General features: G+C 46.8%; 1 protein-coding gene across 1 annotated transcript in view; it reads left to right on the top strand.

Moving 5' to 3' along the window:
• The first annotated feature begins 9,901 nt into the window (after positions 1 to 9,901).
• TAMALIN (trafficking regulator and scaffold protein tamalin) overlaps positions 9,902 to 22,148 on the top strand; it is a 28,264-nt gene continuing 16,017 nt past the window's right edge. Inside the window, exon 1 of the mRNA XM_084837135.1 lies at positions 9,902 to 10,216. Within this exon, the coding sequence (XP_084693261.1) occupies positions 10,052 to 10,216 (165 nt within the window). The 5' untranslated portion in view covers positions 9,902 to 10,051. The remainder of the gene's footprint in view (positions 10,217 to 22,148) is intronic.

Here is a 22,148-nt window from a genome sequence, read left to right as displayed (position 1 = left end):
TTTCTGAGAGTCTCATGAATTTTCCAGTTTTAAAAAACTGTAAAAAAAAAAAAAAAAGTAAAAGAAAACTGCCCAAATATCAAAAGTTTGGGCTTCACAGGTTTTTTTTGGGGGGAGGGGAATAGCCCACACACTAAAACACAACCAGCAATAGCTTCTGCTTTTTCTTAGGCCATTCCACCCAGTTATGCCGGCTGGTTCTTATGGGTTATTCCGGGCCCTGAGATCAAAGGTAGACCTGGAGTGCTTGTACATACAGTGAATGCAGGGAGAACTGCCTGAGCAAGAATCACATCATTAATACTCGGAAGGCTTTTGAATTAAAGCTGGAACTTTTTCCAAAGCCTCTTATGCAGCTCAGCCAAACATTCTGGGCTTGGTTGAAAATGTTTTCTGGCCATAAAGCTTCTGCATCATATCAACGCAAATGACCCTGCACTAGGAATCCTGGCTATTTCCTTTTAACGCTGGATGGGATGGCAAGGGGATCCCTCTGCATCTCCTCCAAAGGAGGGATGTTCCAAAGAACAACCCCCAAAGAGAAAACCATGCATAATTCGCATCATTCTAGGGGATGCTTCCGAAATACAAAATATCAGACCCTTGTGCAATCTTCCTCCAGCTGCTAGCCAGCTGTCCCCAGACACCCAGCTCTTGTGTTCGTTCTTAACTGAGAAATATTTGGCAGCTGGTGATGAGTTCATTCCTTGCTAAAAATTAAGATCAGCTGCCGAACCCAAACTTCTGAGAAGACAAAAATGTCTTGTGAAGTTGTCAAAAGGAACTGCAAAATTTATCTGCCAACACTGTAGTAATAGGTATTAGAAAGCTTTGGCACACATACGCTGGCAAACCACAAGAGGTATGATGTTCCGGTGTACTTTGATTTTTGTAAAACATTATATAATGTATTTGTTAGCCACCTTGAACATTTTGGAAAGGCAGGATGTAAATGTTTTAAATAAAATATAAGTACTTCAATGGACGTGTAGTCAAAAGCAGACATTCAATACATCTGGAACTAGAAAAGCTCTTTTATTTAAATGCTTCTGCTCCACCTCTCCAGCAGTTCAAGGTGGCTTAAAACAAATTTTAGAAGCTATTAAAAGTTAAAATCATTAAAATTAATTTTGCAGACTTCATCAGGGGATAACCAAAAAGGTCATGAACAATATTCATACTCCAGTTCATTGCTATTTGTGAAGTCATATATGTATTTTATTAAATTTATATACTGCCCAACTGGTAGATGCCTTCAGGCTGGTATAATATACTCATTAACATCAAGATCAAAAAATAATCCAATCACTATATTTTAAAAAAATGTTATACAATTCAGAGGGATCTTAAAAAAATGTAAAACCCGATTACTCACCTGAATTTTCAAAGCTTATCTCTATAACATGTCTCAACAACTACCGATGGAAAAGCATGATATAATACCTGTGCAACTAGTAAACCATGCTTAAGAAAGGACAGCATTGGCTTCAGATTTTGGGGTGCCCTTGTGCAAGGTGCTGCTACTGGGGGCCCTTCCCTGAGTGGGCCCATCTCTTGGCTTCTGTCACCACAGCCCAGTTGCTCTCCCTCTGGGCCCAGTCTGCACCACTGCCCAGAAGGAGAAGTCTAATGGGAAGCTGTTGCCCCTCCTTGGTCCCTGCTCACGCTCAGAGAGGGCAGATGAACAGGCAGCAACAGAGTGAAGGAGACGCAGAGCCAAGGGCTGCAGCTCAGTGGTAGAGCCCATGCTTCGCATTCAGAAGGTCCCAGGTTCGATCCCCGGAATCTCCAGGATGGGCAGGAAAGAATCCTCCCTGAAACCTTGGAGAGCCGCTGCCAGTCATTGTCGACAATACTGGGCTAGATGGACCAGTGGGCTGATTCATTGTAAGGCAGCGTTGTATGTTCCAGAGCCAGGGGACTCTGCGGGGGTACGGGCCTGAGCAGGTGCCCAACTATGCTGACCTCTGATGCCAGCCCTGGGCAGAAGGATAAAAGCATCAACTCTGTGCTTGCTGCTGTATCTATTAAATCTTGGCACAGCATCTTCTAGAGGTAGGTGCAATACCAGAGCTGATAGCACTTTTAGGGTGCATTCCTATTCGGAGAGTCGGTTGCCTCCGAACTTGGAAGCAACTGACCATCCAATGTAGGGTGGGCAGCACACAGAGGGGATCTTCTCCACGCTTCGCCCTCCCTGCATTTGCAGCTAGATGGCCAATTTCATCTGCCTAGCCAGGGTACCACTGGGGGGGGAGGGGGGAGATGGCGCATAGAAAGCATCATGATGGTACTTCCACCGTCCCTTCCCCTCCCCGCCCCCAGGAACGCCCCCTTTCCCCCCGCTCCGTACTGCTCTTATGAGCGTGGAGCCGGAGACCAACTGTGCCACCCACAAGGCAGCATGGGAGGGGCCAGGGAGTTGGTTTTCAGGGAACTGGCCTCGGAGTGCTGGCTCCGAGCTCAGTTCCCAGAAAGTGAAAAATCCTGTGGCCGTCTAGCCACTGTCTAGCGGCCATAGGATTGTGCCCTCAAGGTCTCTTGTTAGCTGACTAACATGGTGTCACAAAAGCTCCAGGAGTGACTCAGAAGTTTAGGGGGAAATCAAAGTTGGTTTGTTGTTATTGTTGTTTGAATTGTCTGTTCCAGCATTGCATACATCACGTGTATTGACTGGCACATCACATGTATTGACTGGCATATCAACTTTTAATGTAGAATTTCTGATGCTCGGGGTTCACTCCTGGGCTGTTCATTTGGCTTGCGATGATTAGACCTGGTTTTCTTCAGCTTTTCTCCCTGTCTGTTCCAATCATGCTGGCAAGTTCTCCTAGCCACCTTGCAAAAGAAAGACACACTAACAAGGAAGACAACCAAAATAACAATCTAGACAGGACTTTCTGGCTACTGGAATGACTGATGGGTCCTTCCTGTTTGGGTCCTTCCTTCTCCAACTGATGGGTCCTTCCTTCCCCAACCTGGTGCTCTCCAGCTGGAGTATAATGCTCATCATCCCTGGCCAGCACAGCCAATTGCCATGCTGGCTGCAGGACGATGGGGGTTGTAGCTGGCTTGGGCATTTGGTCTGCCTCCTTAGTACTAAAACATCGGACGGAGGAAGGGCAAATACCGAGAGCTTGTACACATGTTGGTCACTTGCTGACAGCAACAGCAACCTCAGTAGGTGTGAACGAAACATAGATTGAACTGAACCACTCTTGCCTCATATGCAACTTTTCTCATTCGGCTGCCTGTTGAGTAATTGAGTCATGTGAATCGGTCCTTAGTGTTGGTCTTCCTGAAATTAGTAGAATGCTTTTCAGCACTCATCTAGACCTCTATGGGCTTCATCACACAAGACTAAAAATCCTGCAATTTATAGGGGCTCCTGCTTCCAGAATGTTTATGGGATTAGATTGAGTCCTTTCCACGTGGCTTTAAAAGTCTCTGTGTTTCATTATAAAGCCATTAGGTGGTGCTGTTTAATTTGCTATAAAGTGACTTTAAACAGTATACCCTCAGTTACATCTTCTCCATGGTGGGAGGAGGGAAAATGCCATTTCGTCGTCATGGAAAACAATGCAATAGAGCTCACAAAGAGTGGGAGGTTCCCTGGAGGAGGGCTGCGTCTTGTACAGGACCTGCAAACTTCTGTGAGTAAGCAATCTCCATAGCAGGATAAAAGCCCCATGTGAAGGAGCTTTATATGTGTGAACTCACCAGAACTGGGAACAATCCCCATTCTAAATGCATCAGTAAAAATAAACTAGAAATTCAGCACACACACACACACCTGCCAAGTCATCATTTTATTTCTCCTTAGGAGGGGGTGGAAAGAAGCAGCAGAAAACTGACCTTCTATTTCTTATTTTCTCTGTCATGCATACTCGTCCCAGTCGGAATGTTGTTACTTTCATCTACACTCTTTAACGTTTGCAAATAGATTTTTTGCAATGCATATGGAAAATATTGACATGTATTGGTTGCTGTGGAGATTTTTAAGGGTTAAAAAAAAATCATTCTGGAAGAGATCAGGAAGTTCGCCCTTCTGCTCTTCACCAAGAAAGTCAACGGGAGACAAACATACCAATGTAGCAAGAGAGATCTGTGTGTGAAATCACACATGTGCAGTCAATGCATCCACATTGCAGTGCTCATCTGGGTCCCATTACATGGGGTGGATGTGTGTTTTCACACAGAGGAGAATGTACATGGCCATCCTGGGCCACTGCTTGTTGCACAAGACTATTCGTGTTCAAGGACAACTAGACTGGATCCAAAATGAGGGGGAAAGAGGCTTTGTGGTGAGAGGGTAGTACAACACGGAGTTTGCGTTTTTCACATGGCAAACCACTCCAGCACATAACTGATCACGTACGCATGTGCAGCCAGGCTCACCGGCATCTATAATCATTTGCAACCACTGGAAAGGGCTAACTATGGAAGGACTGGGTGACTCACTAGCATTCCATGAGTCAGGATGAGATACCTTCTCAAAAACAATGTGTCAAGTCAGGTCAGGTCAAACTTTTATTGCTCACAGCCAAAGGAAGGCCTTTGCAAAACTTGAAAGTGCACTAAAAAAAAATATGTAATGCAACAAATCACATTTCCAAATAGAATTACTAAAAATACTATGGGCTGGATCCAAATTTAGTCATACCTAGAGTAGTCACAACTAACTTAAGCCCTATTGATTTCAGTGGGTTTGCTCTTATGTATGCCCAAAATCCAAATCCAGCCCTATATCTATAAAACACAGTGCAAAACATAAAATAAAATGACATTATTATAAAATCAGGGCATTGCCATAGGAATTAAAGCTACCTCTGCTAGCACTTTTGCATGGACAAGTGGTGTTGGATGTGAGGGTGATCGGGCTGCAACATCAATGCTTTAGCTTGTCTGTGCTTGACTGTGCACAATGAGGAGAATCTGGAACTCACATGAGGCTTTTAACCCACTACTTTACTGAGGGTTCTGCTTCCGGATTCATTGTGGGATTAAGATTGGCTCCTTTACATGTTTTTTCCCTGAGATTTTTCTTTTTCTGCCTTTCTATATGTTTCATTATACAGCAACTAGGTAGCACTGTGGTGTAGCAGAATTGCGCAAATACACTAGGGTTTTATGCCTCCATTGATGGATATATCAGACATTCCTCGTTAGGAAACCCCCCCACACACACACACACACACTAAAATGGTTCTAAAGAACAAGAGAGGCCCTAGACAATGATGATGTAGTGTAAAGCACCCACAAACTACCATGAGTGAGGAATTACAAGCACACAATAAATGCCTCATGTAGAAAGGCTCTTTAACTTATTTCACAAACCAGGCACAACGTTGGCCAACTGTAAATGAAACACTGGTTTTTCTGGACCCGGCAGCAAGCAAGTTGAAGGCTATCAGGATCAGAGCAGCCTTTTCCAGCCTGGCCCCTTCCAGATGTATTGGACTACAATACCCAGCATCCCCCACCCAGATCAGGTTATGGCAGTAAGCATCGCCTCAGTTGGAGTAGATCCTCAGTAAAGATTGGGGCATTGGGAGTAGAGGGAGAGGAAACTGAAAGGTGATATGACAAAGGCTGGTAAAGTAATTAACAAAGAACAGGGGGCATGTATTAACTCCCAGAATATTCGAATTGGAGGTCATTCTGTGCAATTTATTGGCATTAGGCTCACTGCAGACAGAAGGACATTTTTTCTTCATACAGTACACAATTAACCTACGGCAGTGTTCCTCAAAGTGTGGGTCAGGACCCACCAGTGGGTTTCAGCCAACCTTCAGGTGGGTCTCTGGGCTGCAGACTAGTCAATGCCATTTTGCTTGACTGTCTTGCGCCATAGCCATGCCATGCACACTGCAGCTGGAGTTGGGTAGACAGCAAGGCTATATTTTTAATAATAATTTTCAAAAACACTGGGAATAAAGAGGAATGGGATAAGAGAGGGAAGTTGTTACAGGAGGAAGTTGAATGTAAAAGCAGCAGGAGGGAGGGATGAAAGAAACTGGCAGTTGGGGATAGGGTACAGGTTGATTGTGAAAGAAGGGGAGAAGAATGATAGGAGATGGGTAAGAAGACTTTGAGAGGCATTTGGGGGAAGGTGAAAAAGAATACAAAATAAACAGTTTTCTCTAATTAGAGCAGGGGCCCCTAACTTTTTGGGGTCAGTGGGCACATTTGGAATTCTGAGAGTGTCATGGCCACTCTCACAAAATGGCTACCATAGAGGGACGCCCATTCATTCATAAAATGGCTGCCCTGGTGGGCATGGCCAGTCACAAAACACTCATTTCCCAGAAGCCAAATTGGTGAGACTAATATAAAAGTAACTTGCCCAAGAACCTAAGTACAAGGCAGAGGTGGGGGCCTGAGCTGTAAAATAAATTAAAAAACTTTATTTGGGTTCTTTGGAACCCAAATAAAGATTTTATACCCAAATAAAGGGAAGCACTTTGCAGCATAGCAATCTCCCAGTTAAAAAATAATTTAAAATAATCTTAAGAAATAAAATTACAATCAGCAGAGGCATGGTTAGCCTGGTGGGCGCCAAGAGATGTGTCCACGGCCACCATATTGGAAACACAGACTTGGGGCCTGTTCTTCTTGAAATAGGGAGGCTGAGTAATGATACCTCTGAAGCCAACATCTGTATTTAACTGTAGGAAAGCTGAATCATGGAACTCCTTGCTACACGGAAATAGCTGTGGCAAAGATTTTAGCTGTTTTCAAAGAGGGATTAGATCGTGTGTGTGTGTGTGTGTGTGTATATATATATATATGTATATATATATATATATATAATTCGAAGTCAGGAGTTAGTTGGTCATCCCTTTTTGACTGCTTTCCCATTGACTGATTCTCACGAAACACACTTCATTGGAAAGCTCTAGACATGTAGATTCCACAAATAGCAACAGTTTTCATTATAATTCAAAGTCAGGAGTTTATTTATGTCCATAAACTTCTTAAAAAAAAGAATTAGGCTATCTTCTATAACAATGTATTACAAAGTTTTATTTTTAATATAAAAGTGTCAAGTATAGTTAAACAAACATAATTCATTGCAAATTGGTGCAAAATGAAATATGAACACACAAAAAGTCTCTATACACCTTTATAAACACAGGTGCAGGTAAAAGTACAATGATATGCCAGTAACATACAGCCTGTAAACAAATCTTGAAGGAATTAAGAGACACCTACAGTTAAAAGTAACCCTGTCAAAGTTTAGGTATTGCTCAGAAAGGAAGTCTCCAGCTGTTAAATTTAACAAAATAACATTTAAAATTCTCTGTATACCGTTAGTTAAATTAAACCTTTCATTAGATTTGATTTGTCTTTGATACAAGTTGGGGAACCAACCTTATCAGTAGAAAATGATATCAGCAATTGCCAACTGATTATGCCAAACTCCATCTGTCACCATTTTGTGTCTTCAGTCATTCATAGAAGCATAGAATAATAGGGTTGGAAGGGGCCTACAAGACCATCAAGTCCACCCACCCGCTCAATGCAGGAAGCCTACAGCACCCGGTATTCCCAGGCGGTGTCCCATCGAAGTACTAACCAGGCCTAACCCTGCTTAGCTTCCAAGATCAGACACTGACTGGCAGCTGCTCTCCGGGGGTTTTCAGCACTCTCAAACAGACCTGGGGGTAGAAAGTCTGAGGACCCCAAACCTATGCTATTCATTGCACTGGGATAATATGATGCCTATTAGCATCAGTGGCTTTTGAAAAGAGACGCAGTGCAATCCTATGCTCGCTTATTCACTAGTAAGTCCACAGAACTCCCAAGTGAGTGTGCATACAGGAGAGCTATCAGTGACGTTTAACCGTGCTTCTAATTAGAATCATGGTTATCTCTAATGATTTAATGCTGGGAGAAAAACAAGAGGTGTGGTTGTAACTGCCCTGTTTGTGAGCTCCTTGAGGATACTTGGCTGGACACTGATATGAAAGCAGGGTGTAAGGAGCAGGCGTGTGACATGAAAATCGGAGATGAGGACAATAAAACAGGTGAACCCATAGCTTAGTTCAGTGGGGGCTGGTGGCTCCAATTTTGGTGGGTCTGTAGAGCCATTCTGGGTTTCATTCAGAACCAGCCTTGAATCTAAGGAGCTATCCAAGGTACTGAGCCCTATCCCAAAAATTGCTTCATCGCCTTGGATAGCTCCTTTAGAGTCTAGCCCAGATATTCCTTGCTTGGACAAGAGGAGTTTTGCTCCTCTGGGGGCATTTTGCACATTACACGAGTCAAACCCGAGTTTGCCAACAAGGGTACACTCAACTGGGAGCTGCAGCCAATCTAATACCCTGAAGAGTGTACCTGTATGATGCACGTGTTTGTTGCATTCACACTTCACGGTCGGCCTGGGCACCTAAAAATGCAACGTGTGGCACCAGATCCAACTTTTGCTAAGAGGATGGTGTGAACAGTACCCTGAGATTTTTTTTTAAAAAAAATATTATTGCAGTTTTCTTATCTGGGTGAGTCTGATGACGAAATAACAGTTTCCACTACCCGTACAAAAGCCTGGAACTAGCGGTAACTGATTCGTAATGTATAATGTGTGATTTGTGTCACTGAATATGATAATGCCTGTTCTGTTCCTCCTTCCTTCAGTTAAGGTTTCCCGGCTATTATGAATATTTCACCTGAAATTGAGACTGTGTTGACAGCAGAGGGAGCTACGTTCCCACAGATCGCAACTTCACTATAAGACCTCGAAAGGAACACGACCAATGAGACTTGAAAAATACATACATACATACATGCATACATACATAATTTACTTACTGCCTTACCGTCCCTGGTCATATTTTAATCGCATTCTGTCTACATGGCAGAATTCATCGGCCTACAATAAGCAAACTAACCAGGAAGATTGTCTGTCTTGCTTTTCTTAATTTTAACAACGTACCCTTCCTCTGTAAGGTATACATACGCACGCCACTCCCTTGTCCCTAGAAGCAAAGTATGTGTGCGATGAAGAGGAAGACGGATTATCTCAAAAAGTGCGATAAAACTATTCTGAACGATCCTCTTTATTTCCCTTCTACTGGTGGATCTCAGTTGCCTTGCCACAAACGAATGCTGGGGCGGGAGAGAGAGAGAGAAAAGAATTCATCTGAGGCATTATTTTATGTTATTTGCTTAAAAGCAGACGCCTGTTTGTCTTCACAATGATCGCTTTCATAATTTAAGAAACAGACAGGCCAAGATCCGGTTTCCCAGCCTCAGGCGGTCACGCAGCGGAAGCCTCACTACCTGTGCCACATAAAGCGGCATTGTCTCGTCGCTGTAGTCGGCCGGAGACAATTCAAACAATTGAGCATTCTTTGGAAAGGGCTTCTCGTTTAGCGCCATCAGCGACTCCGGATGCGCAGTCCCGCTCGGGGAGAAAACTGAGGGCTAGTGACTTGAAAAGAGGAGTGGCAGGACAGCGGCGCCTTCCTCTGGGTCGTATACCGCCCCCTCACCTCTCCCCACAAAGTGAGGCTCCTTCTCGACAAGGCTCTGCGAGGAAGGTGGGTCTTACTGGAAGAAGGGTGAGTGGGCGGAATTTGTGTGAAAGCGGGCTGATCTCCGAGGAGGTCGGGGCTAATAAAAGAAGTAAGAAATCCCCTGGAAAGAGTCCCAACCCCCCCACACGCACGCACGCACGCACGCACGCACGCACACGCACGCAGTGGCTACACGTATATATTTATTGATGCAGAAAGGCTTCCAGGCGCCAGCGATGGAAGCTCACCACCTTCCGCGAATTGCAGCCTCCTCTCCCGACTGGTCCTCTGGAAAGAAGGCGGCGGACTTCCCCCGGCGGTGGGCGCGGCCTAATTAGGCCAGGGGCGTGGTCCATAGGGGGGCGTGGTTTCCCAGCGCCTAAAGCAACCGCGGAGGCGCAGCTTGCCACGAGAGCGCGAAAAGGCGGGGCCTCTCTAGGAGAGGGGCGGGGCCTCCGCGGGGCCCCGCCCCGGGAGCCCATATAGCTTCGTGTCGCGCGGATGCCCCCTTTCGCTTCCCCCCCGGCCCGGCCATGACCCTGCGGAGACTCCGGCGGCTCCGGCCCGGGCAGCAAGAGCCAGAGGCGGGCGCGGCGGCGAGTGTGGCGGGTCCAGGCGCTCTCGGGGGCCGAGCGTCAGAGCTGGAGCTGGAAAAGGCGCTGGCGGCCTCGGGGGGCACCTTGCCCCGCGCCCGGAGGGTGAGTGAGCGGGCGCTGCAGCCCTCTGGACGGAGGCGTGGTGACTGGGGAGGGACGCAACAGCGAGAGCCGAGCTGCGCACACGCGCGGCCCCCGCCCCGTCCTTTGCCCGGCGCCGCCTCCCCCCGCCGCCGGACAAGCACACGCCGTCCCCGGGCGCGCCCCACTCCGGACCCAAATACTGCCTTTCCCGGAGCTCCCGTTGCAGCCTCCACACCCACTTGGGCCGATCTTGTCTCCCTTCCCCGCCCCAGCAGACAGATAACGGGTGTGAACGAACAAAACGCGCCCGGGATTTCCCTGTCCCACCCCACGGGAACGGAGAAACACGAGGGGACGCTGCCTGCCCCGCTGCCTTTCTCTTCCACCGCGTCCCATCCCTTCCCTCCGCTCCTGGCGTGCCAGTACTCGAGGTCAAAGTCGGTTTCAATCCGCGCCGGTCTCCTTTAAGCTCCTGTGGTGCTCGCCGTCAAAGGCTGGAAGGAGAGGTGATACCAGAGCGGGGGCGGCGCATTTTTGGTGGGTGGGTGGTGCGGTGTGGGTTATTGTGGACTGACAAGACCCAGATCTGGTCATGTGCTGGTGACACGCATCCTTGCTTCAGTTCCCATCCCATGCAATCTTTCCTGCATCCTCCATAGCCCACTGTACTCTGCTGTCAGGTGAGGGGGAGGGAAGGGGTAGCCCAAGTCAGGCTTAACCTATCCTGCACTAAGTGTTCGGTGTGCATCATGCAGTGGAGTTTCTAGCATTCGTCTCTTAACCTACACATTGTGAAGAGAGTTGTGTTCCCTCTGGATGTGCTTGGATTACCCCAGTACGATTGTCTAAGGGGGCTTGTACCGGTTTGGTGTCTGGTGCTCCTGCCCCATTTTAACTAATGGCCCATTGAAACTTTCTCGCTCAGCAAGATTGTGAACAGGGGCAAATTGGGTGGCAAACATAACCTGTGGCTTTTGGCACTGTGTTGACTAGGTGATCACTTCGGAATTAGAGGCTGCTATTTGGAGCTGGTGGCATAGCTGATCTTGGGGCCGTTAGGCAGAGAAAGAGTAGGGATGATTCTGTGCAGTTGTACGCATAAGGTGTGTGTAAGTTTTGATCTGTGGGACGCTTTAGTAGGCAGAGTGCTCTGTAGTCCAACTGCTGCAGAGTACCGTGTGGCTACTTGGGATGCAATTCAGTGTCACACCTGACACTAAAAGTGCTTACTCTGCATTGGGAATGCACCCCCTTTCTGACCCACAAACAATGTTCACTTTTGCTCAGGAGACTCCAAGGCTAGTCTGATGTGATGTATGAGAATATGTACAGCTGCCTTCCCCAACCTGGTGCCCTCCAGAGGTGTGGGACTACAGCTCCCACCACCCCCAGCCATCATGGCCATTGGCCACATCTGGAGGGCACTAGGCTGGGGGAGGCTGACTCCCTGAATCCCTTCCTTCCTTTATGATATTTTTGATCCGCCAAATGGTATTCTCTCTGTATCTTTAAGGCTGCTGTGCATGCTTATTTGAAAGTAAGTCCCATGGGACTCTGTTGGGTTTATTTTTGAGTAGGCCCACTGGGCTGTGTTTTAACATCAGATATGGAAATCTGGGATTTTGCATGCGTTGCTCACTTTCTAGAAGTCTTGGGGGCAGTGGGGGTGGCAATAGGATGAAGAAATCTATATCCGTTCACCTGCTCCTCATAAAATGCTATGATCCCCATTCCCATCCTAGTTCTAGATACAAGATTGAGTTCCCTGGAAAGTTCCATTGACTTGTAAGAGAGAAAGTGAAAAGGATTTCTGTAACTGTGACCTAAGTGGCAGGTAACCCATTGTCTGTCTAGAAGCTGCAAGGTTTAGTGCTTCTGGGAAATGAAAGCTAACAAGGATTCCTTGGGGTTAGGCATAGTGTACTAGCTGGAGGCTCAAGAGGACCACTTTATTTCCTGAACATCCACGGACTTGCTTTTCGGATCCCGGGTGACACTGAGGTGGCAATCCAAAAAATCCTTCCTTGGAAGTACACTTTTGGATGTAACTCTAAGCAAATGAGTTTAACGTTGGGGTGCCAGACTTCGCAAATTCCCAACCCTGCATTTTTGTGCTGGTAGCTCTGCATTGTTCCTCCTGTTCAGTACTGTTATGAGTGCAGTCAGGGAGGTACCTGCAGCAACTCTAGCGTTAATGCAAAATTGCAGGACCGATGTGTGTGGCCCCTGTGCGTGATAGGCCATCTTTTTTGTGGGGAAAGAGAAATGAAGGTACAACAGAGGCATCTTAGAGAGTCCTTTCTGGGCAATTCCCATGCCATCAGCATGAACAGGGCTGCCTGCGGACTGTTGTCCAGAACTTAAGCGTGCGTGCAGTTTGCCCAGCAAGCCGTACACAAACGTGCCACTCCTAAGATGCCCACTATCTCTCCACAGACAGATGAATCCTGTAGATCACCTGTCGCTTGATCCAACCATCCTAGGGTGACTTTTTGAATATTAACTCATTTGTGGGGTTAGAAGGCTGAGTGACATTTGTTTACATCATTCCCCAGTGCTAGAGTAAGGACACCCTATCCTGCTTCTCTGGTTGGGGTTACACTTCGCTTTCTTGTTCTAGCTTTGTGTGGCCCTACCTTTGGTTAAGGTCTACTTCCTTGCTATGGGTGGGTGCATGTGCTATCTTTATTGACTGGTATGTTCTTTAAGCTTTTTAAAATTGCTCTCCATTTCTTCCTCGTGTGTCTTGCTCACATCATACAGCTTATATCCCCGTCTAGTCTTCTCCAACCTGGGGCCCTCCTAATGTTTGGACTACAACTCACATTATCCCTGGCTATTGTCCACACTGACTAAGTTGGAGAAGGCTGCCCTAGTGGATGCTACCGAGCTACATTGCTCTCTGCAAATCAGTGTATGAAAGAGTTATCGTCTCGAAGAATAGAAGTGCCTCCAACTCCCAGAACCATCTGTTGAGGCATTTTAGTAGTTAGCACATTGGACTAGGAAGACCTGGTTCCAAATCTCCACTCTGTCACGAAGCTCGCACAGTCAATATCTGTCAACCTTGCCTCCTCGCAAGGTGGTGGTTGAGAATAAAGCGGGGTGGGGAGAGCCAAGAATACTGCCCTAAGCCATTTGGAGGAAGGGTGGGGCTAAAAACTGGAGGTACTACCACCCCTGGAAAGCTCAGAGCTACTGCTAGATCTTCCAGAAGCAATTATCAGATCAGCAGGCAACCTCCCAGGGCAATCATGTCTGATTTTTCAGAACTGTCCTCCTGCCCAAGAGAACATCAGGAAATGCTATTGAATTTGGCGGCGGCTAAATTGGAATTAAACAGGTTGTGCTGGCAAAAGACAAATCCTCCCCTTCTGGTACTAACACCACAAGTTCTAAAGGTGTGATATAGAGTAGACATAGATATTCATACACTTAGCTTCAGGCAAGTCTTTGGTGTCTGTGGTGCATCCGGGTGGATTGGGGTTAAGCTAGTTGAACAACTGTCTGTTTCTTGGAGCAGTGGGCTGGGTAAACCCTGAGGCTGCAGAGCCAATTAGCTGTTGCCCAAAGCAATTTGCTGTTTAAATATCTCTCTCATTCTAGAGCAGAACATGACAAATGTTTAACAGTTGGCAAATGCACAGTTGGTATAGAGGATCCCGTGAAGAATAAGTTTAACCCATCCTTACCGGAGCCATCAAATATGTTTCGGTCTACTAATGCTCTTTCCTTCTCCAAGACTAGTTTTCCCCAGCCTGATGCCCTCCAGATGTATTGGACTGAAATTCCCAGCTTTGCCAACTGGGGATGCTGGGAGTTGTGGGCCAAAACATATGGAGGGCCACAAGTTGCCCACTCCTGGCCTAGGTGAACCTGATTTTAGACAGGATTCCCTATCAAGATTTCATAACTTTAAGAAATGAACGGGTTCCCTCTCTTCAGATCTTGCTACTTCTGCAAGGTTTTCCTTTTGCCCCAATAATCTGGCTGACAGAGAATATTGTGCTATGAATCAGCACCCCCAGCTGTTGATACCAGTTATCAAATCCTTGCATTTCTTTCCCTTTGTACAGTGTGTGGCTTGGATTCCAAGCATATGGCCTCTTCAGTGTTGTGTAAATATCTAGGGCTGCCTAGTTGATGCCCCCTTGCCCCCCCATCTGCTCTTATACTCTGATACACCCCTGCTTTTAACTCTTCAGCTCCTCCACCCTCAGCCATCTTGCTCCTTCAAGACACCACCCTTTCACTCTTGCTTCCCCGCGTGCGTGGGCCTTCTTCCCAGAACACCTGCCATGTTTCCATCTCTCTCACTTCCTTTACATCGCTCCTCAAGACCCCACCCCTTTGCACCAGTTCCCACTCCCTGTGGCTACGTGGCTCTTAATGACCAAACACCAAAGCTTGCATGTACTGTATCAGTTAACAAAGGGCTTGTATGCTTTTGCCTTTTCTCTTTAAAATTCATAGAAGCAGTTTCACTCCTTCCCTGTGCACTGCTTCTGTGTATTTTTAAAGGTTACGGTCATTTGAAAGACATGTGGAGTCTTCGTAACTGGCAGCATCCATGAAGTTAAAGCCTTTGTTAAGCCCCCCGGCCCCCTTGTTGCTGTTTGCCCCCATGTACAACCAATGTCCACTTGCGCCTTTGTCGACTCCACTACCCATCCTTCCCTTTGTGTGATACCTTATGGACATTTCCACTTATTTACTACATGATTATACCGGAGTTCAAAATATCTCATGAAAAGCATCCCAAAATAACCTGGAAACTCTTCTGCCAGACTTGGATACCTTATCACACTACATATGTTAATTGGCTTCCCTAGTGCCAGGATATTTGTGTTACCAGCAGCAACTGCGCTGTATTAACCATGGTTAATAATGTGATTTTTGCATTTAATTTCCTTCTGACCTCACTGTTTACAGTTCTTTCTTCCTCTCCCCCTCCCTCCATATGTATGGTATAAAAACCTGGAACTCTCCATAATACCCCATGCATCGAATGAAGTGGGCTATAGTCCACGAAAGCTTATGCCACAATAAATTTGTTAGTCTTTAAGGTGCCACAGGGCTCTTTGTTGTTTTTGAAATAATAAAGTTCACTTATCTGTTCCACTGAAGTGGTTTAATAGCCTATTGAAGGGAAGGTGCTTGTGATGTGTCCCTCAGTGGGAGTTCTTAGAAACAAGCCTGGATGTTGTTTAAGTATTCCCAATAAGAGAACCATCACAATAACTTTCCTTAGGTACGCAGGGACAATTTAGCTTCCAATACTATATAGCACTAAGTCTCTGAACTTGGTCGTATTTGAGGCAACAGTTGGGGGAAATAAGGACTCATTTCCTGTGCAGCTCTCCACATCCCATAATAGTATCCTGTGGCTATGGCAGCCTGCTACTGCGTGCAGAGATAACAGCTGTTGAAAGGAACTTTGCATGCGGTGGTGACCTCTTGCAAGGGACCCGAGTGCCAGTAACTGGCTACAAACTAGTTCCATTTACTAGGTACATGGAATCTGCTACCTTACTGTGAAGAGGGCAGGGGAAGGAAGACGAGGGAGACAGACTGCTGTGGATGGTCTGTGCTCAAACACCTTGGCTACCGTGACATCACTGTTGTTCAGAACAGAAGTGATGTAAGTGTTAAGAAGCAGAACAATTGTGTGAGGGAGGGACAAGACATGTGCGTGGTGATGGCTGAGAGCCTAATTTGCACAGTTGTTTCCAAACAAATCTTCTCTGCTGGCTTCGAACACTGTTTGAGGTCTGGAGTATTTGGATATTTGTTTTCTTTGTTAACGCCACGGGCAGAATGGTTTTTGAGCACCGAGTTCCCAAAGCAGGAATTTGTGTACCTTTGCATTTTGTGATGGTTTCTGTATCAGGCTGTATTGACCATTTTAAAACTCCTGGTCCTCCACTCTTTATATCGCTGTGGTGAATTCAGTGGTAAACAAGTACTGTTCTTTAGCATCCACGTATCTTTCTGTGTCCCTCCATTGTTTGTTGTCCGAGCCACACTTCCACTGGAATTAAAATTGGGAGGCATGCTTTGCCCTTGCGCCCAAAACACTTTTGGAATAGGAAAGAGTAAGAATTAATCTGCGTTCGGAGGAGCCTACCCACCTGTCTTTGAGAATTACAAACTGGAAGCCAACAAGCCCAGAGCAGAGGCTCATGCAGAGATTTTATTTAATCTATCTATACCCTACCACCCTTCCTCCAAGGAGCTGAGGGCTGTGAGTTAGGTTACCCTGAGGGATGGTGAACAACATGAGTTCACTCAGTGAGCTTCGTGGCTGAGTGGGAGTTTGAACCTGGGTCTCCCTCTCCTAGTCCAACACTGTAGCCCCTTCCCTTCAAGGAGGCCATCCATGAGAGGCAGTGTGTAAGAGGCAGTGTTCATGGCTGGCCTCCTTTAGGGAAGGTAACACAGTGGCATCTCTGCAATGGGGTAATTGTGGATTATTAAGTATCCCATATCCTTCCCCCAATCCCATGCAGAGGTTTCTTGGGAGGAAGCAAGATCAAAGCAAAGGTTCACAGAGAGACCTGGCAGGCAGCTTCTTCTACAGACCGGTGTGTTGAGCTCTCCGAGGAGTTTTAGTCATTTCTCACAGCGCACTACTGCGCCGCTCCACATGCATCCGGAATTTGCATTGGATTTTGCTCCTGGCTATCCCATCCTTTTTTGCAATTAGCTATTGTACAAATGCTATTGTAAGTGGGGGTTCTACCCAACTGTTGTGTTTAGCAAGGTGTTCTGAGTCGAGAACTGTCTGTGCTGCCCCTTTAACAGTGGCTCCCTTGGTATGCCGAAAGTTGCTACTATTGTTTGTTTCAGTCCTATAATTAGTGGCAGTGCTAAACCCTAAGCCTGTCTGCCTGGATCGTTTGACTTCGTAAGCGTGTGTCTGAGCATATGTACACCTTATTTTCCTGATCACCCAGTAACCTGTTTGCCCGGACATGTTTGGGATTGGGAGGCAGAAAGCAGTTCCAATGCAGAGGTTTGAGCCTCGGTGGCTTGGTAATTAACTAACTACTGGGCGACTAAAAATAGATCTACCATAGATTATTTATTCTCTTGGATTGTAGAGTTGTTCTTCCAATGCTGGTTTGTGCTGAAAACCAGTGGCAAAGTACTACTGCAAATGTACTCAGACGGCAAGAGTTGGGGCCCACTCTGAACTACCTTCAAAAGCAACTTTGCATAATAGTCACAAAGGCAGTGTTAGTGTGAGATCTGGATTGGAGACTTTCCAAGGGGTGCTTACCAATGCAAAGCAATGTGGAATGCTAGCCTGTCATTTTAATAAGGGCATCTCAAGCACTAACAGGTCATGATATAATCTGCTGGCTAGGTGGACTGTGGACAAGAGTGAGGCTTAAAGAGCTTAAATCAAAGAGGACTAGTAGCCACAAATCCTGGCTTCTGCTGTGGCTTAGGGAAGAGTTTGGCTTAGAGCAGAGCAACAAAAAAGTGTATGTTAATTGGTCCTGATGCTGAATCGGAGAGGGCCTGAGGGCCTGCTCTCACTCAGATATGGACACCTGAGTGCATCATGCATGCACAGACATGTCAGTAATGAAAGGTACAAGTTTTGAATGCGGCTTTTCCACTTCAAGGAAACTTAAGCAATGGGCAGGTAAGGATCAGGTGACTCCTTCCTTTGCTTTTTTTAAGGGAAAGCTGTGTTTGAAAGACATATATGCCCTTCACAACTGATGTGCTGTGCGTGTACTGTGTGTGTGTCTGTCCTGGATATCTTTGCCACAGCAGATGACCTCTCATGAGGAACTATCCTGAAATGAAAACAACTGGAAAGAAGGTTCTTTAAGCAGGACTTCTGGCTTCACTCTGACATTGATTTCTGATGGACATGGATTTCAAAGGTACACGTAGATATATCCGTTGGGGCAGGTTGCTCCATCCCTTAAAAAGCCATAAGTGACTCTTGCCTGTCCTCAGCCACATGTAGGGAGCCTGTTCAGTTGGTCCGACAACTACAGGTCCCTTTCCATCCACTAACAATTAGCAGGATCCTCGTTTTTGTAACTTAAAACATTAGGCAGAACAAAACATCTTGTTGCCAGGACCGTATGATTTGGCCCAGATGGCCCTGTAGGACAGGTAAGATAGGAGCTGTTGCAGTGAAGACAGGAAACAGCTTAAGCCTGGAGACCTCTCACGGCACATCAGTCTCTCCTCCGCCATCTTGGGGTAGTGGAGTACATTTCTTAGTGCCAGGTGTAACTCTCTCTTCTTTTGTCTCCATGATATAGCAACTTGCCCTGGTGAAGCAAATGTGCTTGGAAACCTTGATTTTTACCACAGGACAAGGGCTGACTCTGCCATTTGGAGGAGTGAAGCAAACAGCTTTGGGGGGAGGTGACGAGGGGTGTCTTTGCAGGGGTGGGGTGCCATTTAGACTCCGCTTCAGGCTGCGAAATGTCGGGGGGGCAGCACCAGTGTGCTAGGCTTTGGTTCCCTCGCCTGTGATCTCTGTAAAACCATGACCCTGGAAAAGCAACCCCCACCCCACCCTACCCTACTTCAGGAAACAGTCGCTCTCTCAGCCAGGAGATGAAAAGCCCTGTTTGTTTATGGAGCCATCAGCCATTTATGGGGAGGGGATCGATGGAGCGGAGGCTCATTTCACTTTCAAAACTGCAGCATAGAATTATTTGCATAGCTTTTACTCTCTCTCCTGCCACGAGTCCTGGGTCCTATAAGGCGGTGGGAGGAGGAAAACCCTGGGGAGGCCTAAATGTCTCCACATGTGCTTTTCACATATTTCCTGGGTGATTCACCCTCTAGCTGAAGGTATACTCCTCCCCCTTTACACCCAGCTCTGGCAACCAGGCGCGTTATCCCCAAGCCAAAGGGACGTTTGGTGTGTCTCCCCGTTGCTGCTGCCATCACCTCCAGCTTGATATTGGAAGCACATGTTTTCCTAAGCGTCTGTGTTTAATTACTGATGGAGACAGCAGTCTTGGCAGGTCCAAGGCTGCTCTTTTGCATCTTTGGGCCTAGGGACCAAAGCAAGGGTATGTGGGGGTGGGGGTATGTGAATTGGAATAACTGAGTTTATCTGAAAGACGCGCATCCTCTCTCAGCTGGCTGCCATTTGGAGCAGCTTCAGTCATCGCTGCTTCTTGCTCTGCTCAGGAAGGCCCCCCCTTGGCAAAGAACCTTTTGTTTATCCTTCAGAGGTTCTTTCCTCCTGTAACTGGTGATAAAAGCTCCCTTAGCCACAACTATCTGGTCAGTTGGCTCCAGTCTCCCAACAGCAAAGAGGTTTGCTATTCATCGCAGATTTCTGTACTTGGCAGTGGCAGACGTGCACACACACATCTCAAGTGGCAACCTTGATGCTTTGAGATTGAGGCCTGTTGGCTCAAAGTTAGACTTCCTTGCAAGGAAGCAGCAGTTAACTTGACCAGCCGCACAAGGGGGAGTGGAATATCTTCAGCCCGCTACTTTAGATCATTCTGAAGCAGAACTGAAAAATACTCCAAGCTGTGACCTTTTGAATGTTTAGGTTCTCTGGACAATCAGGCAACTGGGATTTTTTCCCCTCTGCCCTAGCAAGATGCATCTCCAAGAGAGTCAAGTGATAAGCTTAACACTCAAAGCAGAGTGCTTGGCAGAGGGCCACTGATGTTGGCAAGCGCTAGCCACTGTAGAGCTTGAAGGGGAGCATTACGAACACCCCCCAGCATCTAGAACATCCCTGAATATTTGTAGATGGATGCTTCCCTCTGAGATACTCCAAAGCAGCCTTCTTCAACCTGATGCCTTCCAGATGTGTTGGGCTACCAGCATGACTGGCTGGGGGATGCTGGGAGTTTTAGTCCAACACATCTGGAGCGCACCAGGTTGGGGAAGGGTGCTATAAAGTGCTTGGCACTGGGGAAGCTGGTGCTGGTACCTGTGCCATGTAGTGTGCCCTCATTTCCAGACAGGCATTGATTTAGAACTGTCGCATAGGGTCTGCAATCCAGTTAGCAGGTAACACGGAGAACTGAACTGGGGTAGGTTTGAAAATCACTATTGGGTTTTTTTTTCCTAATGCATTCTTAAAGATGCAATCCTATGCATGTTTAGACAGAAAAAAAATCCTACAACTGGCTGGGGCATACGGGGAGTTGTAGGACTTTTTTCTGTCTAAACATGCATAGGATTGCACCCTAAGTCATGCTAAGTATATTTAGGAGGAGGAAGTTTCTGAAGTGTCTGCCAGATGATGGGGAAAAAAGAATAAGTCTTGTATTGGTTGCAAGGTATCCAGATCCTGTAGCCGCAGCGTGTGCTGCTATTTTGCGTTTTTTAAAATAAATGTCCAGTTGATAACCACAGCAATAAACCATGGGGTGTGGGAGGGGAGGTGACACTGGTGCAAGCTATATGCATGTTCCAAAGGAGATCTAGAAAAAGCAACTCCTTATGCAAGGTATTTTAAAGAGGTTATGTTGCTTTTTTGATGGATGTGTGATTCTCCACCTTGATTACACTGTTCAGGCATTTTCCTTCAGGGCAGAATCTACATGCAAGGAGGGGCAGAACCAGGTCAAGTGCTTTTTCTGTCCCCCCTCTGTCACCGTGCTCACTGCTCTCTGTGAGTTGGAGGCAAACATCTCTATTGGAGAGCCCTTTTGCTTGTGTAGGCTTCCTGTGTGATGTGGACACCAGATTTTCCAGGGTTCTGAATCGTGCAGGAAGCCTACACAGGTCGAGAAGGTTTCCCACTTCAGACTTCACCCCTCCCACTTGTGGAGGGCGACAGCAACAGGGAATGGAGCTAGCATGCTTGTCCTTGCTCTCTCTCCCCCTGCCCCACTGCATGTTGATTCTACCTTGAAGGGGAATGCCTGACTAGGGCTTGGGATTGGATAACTAGGGGGCCAGCTTTCAGTCTGGAGCAGCCAGTTGCCAACCTCTAATCTACAGTTCTGTCGTGTAAGATCCTAATTGTGATTAGCTTGTTACAGGGAGGGATCCATTAAAAACATCCAGGGGGACATAAGAAAAGGGGTGGGGCAACAGGAGGGGATTCTTCCCACATTCCTTGGGAGGGAATGATGTGCTAAGTCCTCAGCTCCACCATAAAATGTTGGCTGGCTTTTTTCCCAGCATGCTCTTCTGAAAATCCCATTGGAGCTCAGTTTTCAGAACTTGGGTAAGAGAGACACTTGTGAGCTGTTGCACCTGTGCAAGAGACTACCTTTGAACCAGTGGGCTTTAGTCTGAGTCTCGGGGTCATTCTAGGCTGGTGAAAAAGGGGGCTGTGGGGAGGGGGGGCTCTGTGCTCGGACACAGGCCCTGGCTGACGTGCTCAGGCATTCACATCAGTGCAGGAACAGCTGTTTACTTTCAAACATAATTCCAATTGCATGTGTGGCTCTTTAATAGAAGGCTGCTGTCTTGTCTCTTGGCTGCTCCCTGCAGAAGACGTTGAGTTCCACCCAAAACCAAAGACGCACACGTTTGCACGCTCACACAGCTTGGAAGACTTAAGAAAAGGCGGCACATTGTTGTTACCAACTGCTCTCTGCTGTTTGTGACTCTGCCAAGATGTCTGACATTCTTAATGCTAAATGTGAACTGGGATGAATGTGGGGCCGCCACCCACTTCTGGGGGTGGTTGGGCTCTATTTATGCTAATAGGCCTGCCTAAGTGGTCCTCCTAACCCCAGCTCCCATCATGCACTGGGTGTGCCACTTTGCTTAAATACCCAACAATGAGAGGGTTTGTTTAGGATGGTCTGGATGATTAATTTTATTTAAAAATTGGGCTTTGGGATAAAACAGGCTTTCTCTCCCAAGGATTTTTCATTTCCCTGTGGCATCGAGCCATGTGGCTTTAAAAGCCTGCAATGTTCAGAACGTGACTTTAAGCTTTCATGCTTGACATCAGAATTGGGGGTGGATGTAAGACCCC

This window comes from Heloderma suspectum, chromosome 2 (genome assembly GCF_057233095.1).
Source record: "Heloderma suspectum isolate Gila_16-S chromosome 2, 16-S_ref, whole genome shotgun sequence".
NCBI lineage: Eukaryota > Metazoa > Chordata > Lepidosauria > Squamata > Helodermatidae > Heloderma > Heloderma suspectum.
This window is presented reverse-complemented; position numbering and strand designations above follow the sequence as displayed.